General features: G+C 36.1%; 1 protein-coding gene across 1 annotated transcript in view; it reads left to right on the forward strand.

The window, feature by feature from the left end:
- LOC119592185 (protein strawberry notch homolog 1-like) overlaps positions 1-4,631 on the forward strand; it is a gene marked incomplete at its 5' end in the record, with an annotated part of 14,082 nt that overhangs the window by 8,152 nt on the left and 1,299 nt on the right. Inside the window, 8 exon segments of the mRNA XM_037941015.1 lie at positions 283-447; positions 594-706; positions 812-1,083; positions 1,226-1,341; positions 1,499-1,686; positions 2,079-2,317; positions 2,828-3,027; positions 3,205-4,631. Of these exon segments, the coding sequence (XP_037796943.1) occupies positions 283-447; positions 594-706; positions 812-1,083; positions 1,226-1,341; positions 1,499-1,686; positions 2,079-2,317; positions 2,828-3,027; positions 3,205-3,326 (1,415 nt within the window).

The raw sequence follows: 4,631 nt of genomic DNA on the forward strand, positions 1-4,631 counted from the left end.
TGCTTTCAAGAGGAAGAGGATGTCATTTGTGAAATGTGTGTAGTGTAGCTCCTTTATTTAGCATTGTATTTATTATATAGCAGTGTTCAAAACCAAGGCTTTCTGTCTAGGTAAGATAGTAATAGGTAAATGGATTGAAATAATTAGTTTAAGTTTGAGTATGTTCCCTGAGGGTGAGAACCTGAAAGTAGAGTGTTGAGTTTTAGATGTAAATGTTGTGTATTAATTCAGAGTAAAGAAAGAAAGCAATATGATTAACATTTGTACCTTTTATATCTTCAGAAAAAGAGAGGTTCATGAATTCAGAAAAAGATATAGCTATCATCTCAGAGGCTGCTAGCTCAGGTATTTCACTTCAGAGTGATCGCAGAGTGAAAAACCAGAGAAGAAGAGTTCACATAACACTTGAACTTCCTTGGTCGGCAGACAGAGCTATTCAACAGTTTGGTAAGTCTTTGTGAGATTTGTGGCTTTCCTATTTTTCAGTTCCTGCTGAATTTTAAAAGATCAGTGAATTTATAGAGATATTCCAGATGCTTTTAAGATCCAAGTCATAATTATTTAGCTGATGTTTCCTTCAAATTTGGCAACAGGTCGAACACACAGAAGTAACCAAGTAAATGCACCAGAATATATTTTCTTAATATCTGAACTTGCTGGAGAACGCCGATTTGCCTCCATTGTTGCAAAGAGATTAGAGAGCTTGGTAAGTTTGATAACCATTCTTGATTTTATTACTGATAAATAAGGAAACAACTTATACCAAATCTTGATGTCATGATGATAATAATCACTAACTTATTTCACACAGGGAGCCTTAACACATGGAGATCGAAGAGCCACAGAATCACGTGATCTCTCCTCCTTTAATATTGACAACAAATATGGCCGCATGGCACTGGAGTCAGCCATGAAGACCATGATGGGCTATGAGCACCCTATTGTCCCACCTCCCGAGGACTACAAGGGAGACTTCTTTGCAGATATACAGAATGCTCTTGTCGGAGTGGGTATGATCCTAAGAGAAGACAGCATTTATCAGCTGGATAAGGACTATAACAATTTGAGTAAATTCCTCAATAGGTTCGTGAAAGGTGTCTTTGTCTTGCAACTTTGTGCTGCCTAATTTGTAAAATTGATTTCTTGGAAATTAAAGTCTTCACTCAAATGGTTGAAGAAAAATGTTCAGGAAAATCTTGTACTCAATAGCAATTTCCTATTTCAGGATATTGGGAATGCCAGTAGAGCTACAAAATAGGTTATTCAAATATTTCACAGATACATTAGCTGCAATTATTAGTCAAGCCAAACGGACAGGCAAATATGATATGGGTATCCTTGGTAAGTGTTATTTTTCAACCCATATTTTGGATATTGTATATTGGATTGTCTTGTTACACATTGGGTGTGTGCAGTTTGTGAATTCATTAAAAATTATTTATCGAATTTGAAGGTGTTTTCCTTTTATGTATGTATTACTATGATTAATGTTTTCCAGATTTGGGGGTTGGTGGTGAGGGCTGCAGGAGAACGAAAACTAAAACATGGATAGGAAAGCATGCTACAGGAACAGCAAAGACTGAGATCCACACTGTGTTAGTGGAGCGTGGCATGTCATGGTCAGAAGTGCAGGAAAAATGGGCAGAACTGAGCGGGGACTTGGAAGGATTCTACCTCTCCCACCAGGTTTGTCTTGCAACCAGGCTTTTGTTACCTGCTATGTCTTTGTTTTTCAGAGACTATGACTTGAATGAAGGAATTCTTGAAAAAATAGATTTTTCAGCTGTCCACACTGGCACCATATAAAGGCTTCTGATTCTGAAAATTGTGTCTGCTTCTGTGATAGAAGCTAGGCTTAATGGACTGGTAGATAAGATTAATTTTAAGGTAAAAGATGGGATTGTAGCTGTGGTAAATCATAATGCCAGTTAAGTCACTCTGTTTAATAGCAATCATAATAAAAAAAACAGTATTGATGATATTCATAGCAGCATTAGTCTTTATCATACTCTTAACAATAATATTTAAAACAAAATGCAGAAAAAATGGGTTGTAGTACTCACAACTTAATTTTACAGGTTCGAAATAACAAGAAGACTGCTGTGCTTGCTGTATTAGAACCCTCAGCCACTAATAAGAAGCGTGAGAAGAATTCCAGAATGTTCATACTTTACCGGCCCAACACAGGAATGCAAATGAAACAGGAGGCTTATTCAGAGCTGAAGAAGAAGTACAAGAAGGTGACACCAGACGAGGCACAAGAACACTGGGAGGAGCAGTTCAAGGCATCTAGTCACACCTGTTCACATGCCTACTGGTAAATGACCTCAGGAAGATGAATTAGAGCATGTAGAAAGGAATATTGGTAGTGGTGGTCATAAAAAAGCAAAATATAAATTTTTATGATTTGGAGAGATTATTTCATCAGTTGTACCCTTTGCATTATTCAGTGATGGAAATGTGAATTTCATTTTGTTTTGTTGGATAATATAAATCCTCACAGCTCATACTATTAATTATTAATTAATTTCTAGGCTTTTCTTTATTATATACCTTGCATTCTCCTTTAACCCACTTGGAGTGGAAAATTAGAATCTGAAGTGTAACCTAGTGACAAATGGCTAAAAAAGGTAAAAAGGGAATGGTACTTTTACTTTTATTAAATGTCATTTAGTTGTTGCAGTTTTTAGAATCCTAAACCTGACATGGAGGTAAAGATATGATTATTTGTTTACAGTTGCTGTTAGAATTTGTGTTGCTGATAGGGGATGCACTTTTTATTCATAGCAACCAATACTGAAATAACCAATTTCTCATTCTCCATTAGGCAAGGTAACTGCCGGCGGGTGAACAGTGGACTGGAATGCGAAATAGGCTTGCGTCGACGCACTTACCACATATTGTGTGGATTGGTGCTAAATGTTTGGGCAAAAGTGGAAGATGTTCTGGCCTCAGCACCACACAGTCACTCTTCTACTAAAATGCAGGTTGTACGTCTGAAAACACACGAGGGAACAAAGCTTGTTGGTAAGTTTTTAAAAAGATGTGTAAAACTAACATTTTACACATTAGTACAAAGGTTTTTGGTTATTTTATGCTATAGTGTATTTAAAGATTTTTGGAATCTAAGTAAGGGAATAGCTTTTATTCCCTGAACTACATATGTTGATATTTAATGTTAACATGTTTTCCCTTTGTTTTCAGGGACCCTCATTCCAAATAACTTGGTTGAGAGGCTTTCTGCTGTCTTGGAAGAGGATAGTACAGAATCTTATGAAGAGAACTTTACTGATGAAGACAGTAAAGACAGCAAGGATGAAAAATAATAGAAGTTTGAACTTATGAGGACAAATATTGATTTCTCAGTAAGGGATGGTAGTAAAGGAAGACAGTAGTTGGTCTTCAAAGAAAGGATGTTTAAGCTAAGTGCTGTATGCAGATGCAGAGTTTTTCTATGGGTTTGCACGGATTCATCATGTTTAGGAGAAAACATTGAATTTGTGCATTCTGCAACTGCTTATGAGCTTCTAAGCTGTTCCTTATACTGATCCTTTGGTAATGTGGAATGCACTGCATTGACAATATATTCATATCAGTGATCAGTGTTAAATGTTGAACATGGTCAACCAAAGGATTGCTAGGAGACGTCACAAGCGATCATACACAGGTGTAGAGCAGAGCAATGTCTTTACTAATGGAGTTAATTGTATATGAATTAACATAGTTCAGGCCAGCAATCCTCATGCTGCAGGAGTTTATACCTAGTGACATTGGTATATATTTTCTAATGTGACCTTAGGCACTAAAGAGATTGCTGTACTCTTCCCCCAAGATATTGTGCTTGAAGTCACTTCTTGAGTCATCAAAGTGAGCTTATGTATAATACTGCAGTGTTGAAATTTGAGTTGCGGTTGGCCAGTTGGCATATGTAAGCAAAACTGCAAAGAGGATGGCTGTTGTCCTTCAATTTGTCAAGTGATATTTTCAGGTGTACTCCTTAGTGAAGGAGTCTTGGTGGCAATTAATGGGGATATAAGTAGTGTACCTGCTGTAAAGCCAAGAAACATTTTAGGAAATGCAGAGATTCTGTAGTTATCAATATAGTGGAAAACTGTAGATTTTTCATAGATTTTGGCACCAGATAATTTGCATTTTGTGTATTTAAGTGTGCACAAATTACTGTATGTTGCCTTTCAAGATTACAATCTTGAACCATATGATTCATATTCTATCCTTTAGATTTATTTAGCCCTATGATCATGTTGCACCATGGTAGTGTCCTGATCAACTGATTGACATACTTATTAATTGAACAAGGTCATATGATTTACAGCTTCACGTAGCTCAGTTGAAGGCTAAAAATTGATGTACATATAATTTTCTTTGTCATACTATATTTATTGTATGAACATGAAGCTGTTCCCTGATTTATATTGGTAGATTTGATGTGTTGTGGAAGAATGTACGTTGTAAAATTTATGTCTGTAAGATAACCTTCATAATTTAGATTTACACCAATAGCATTATAGGGGTATAGCTTTTCAGTACTAGTTTCTTCTAGAAAATTTGCATGTAGGATTAAAATTAATTTCATGAAAGTGAGGATCATTTAATAGGTAGGCATTAGCAGT

This window comes from Penaeus monodon, chromosome 29 (genome assembly GCF_015228065.2).
Source record: "Penaeus monodon isolate SGIC_2016 chromosome 29, NSTDA_Pmon_1, whole genome shotgun sequence".
In the NCBI taxonomy this organism is placed as follows: domain Eukaryota; kingdom Metazoa; phylum Arthropoda; class Malacostraca; order Decapoda; family Penaeidae; genus Penaeus; species Penaeus monodon.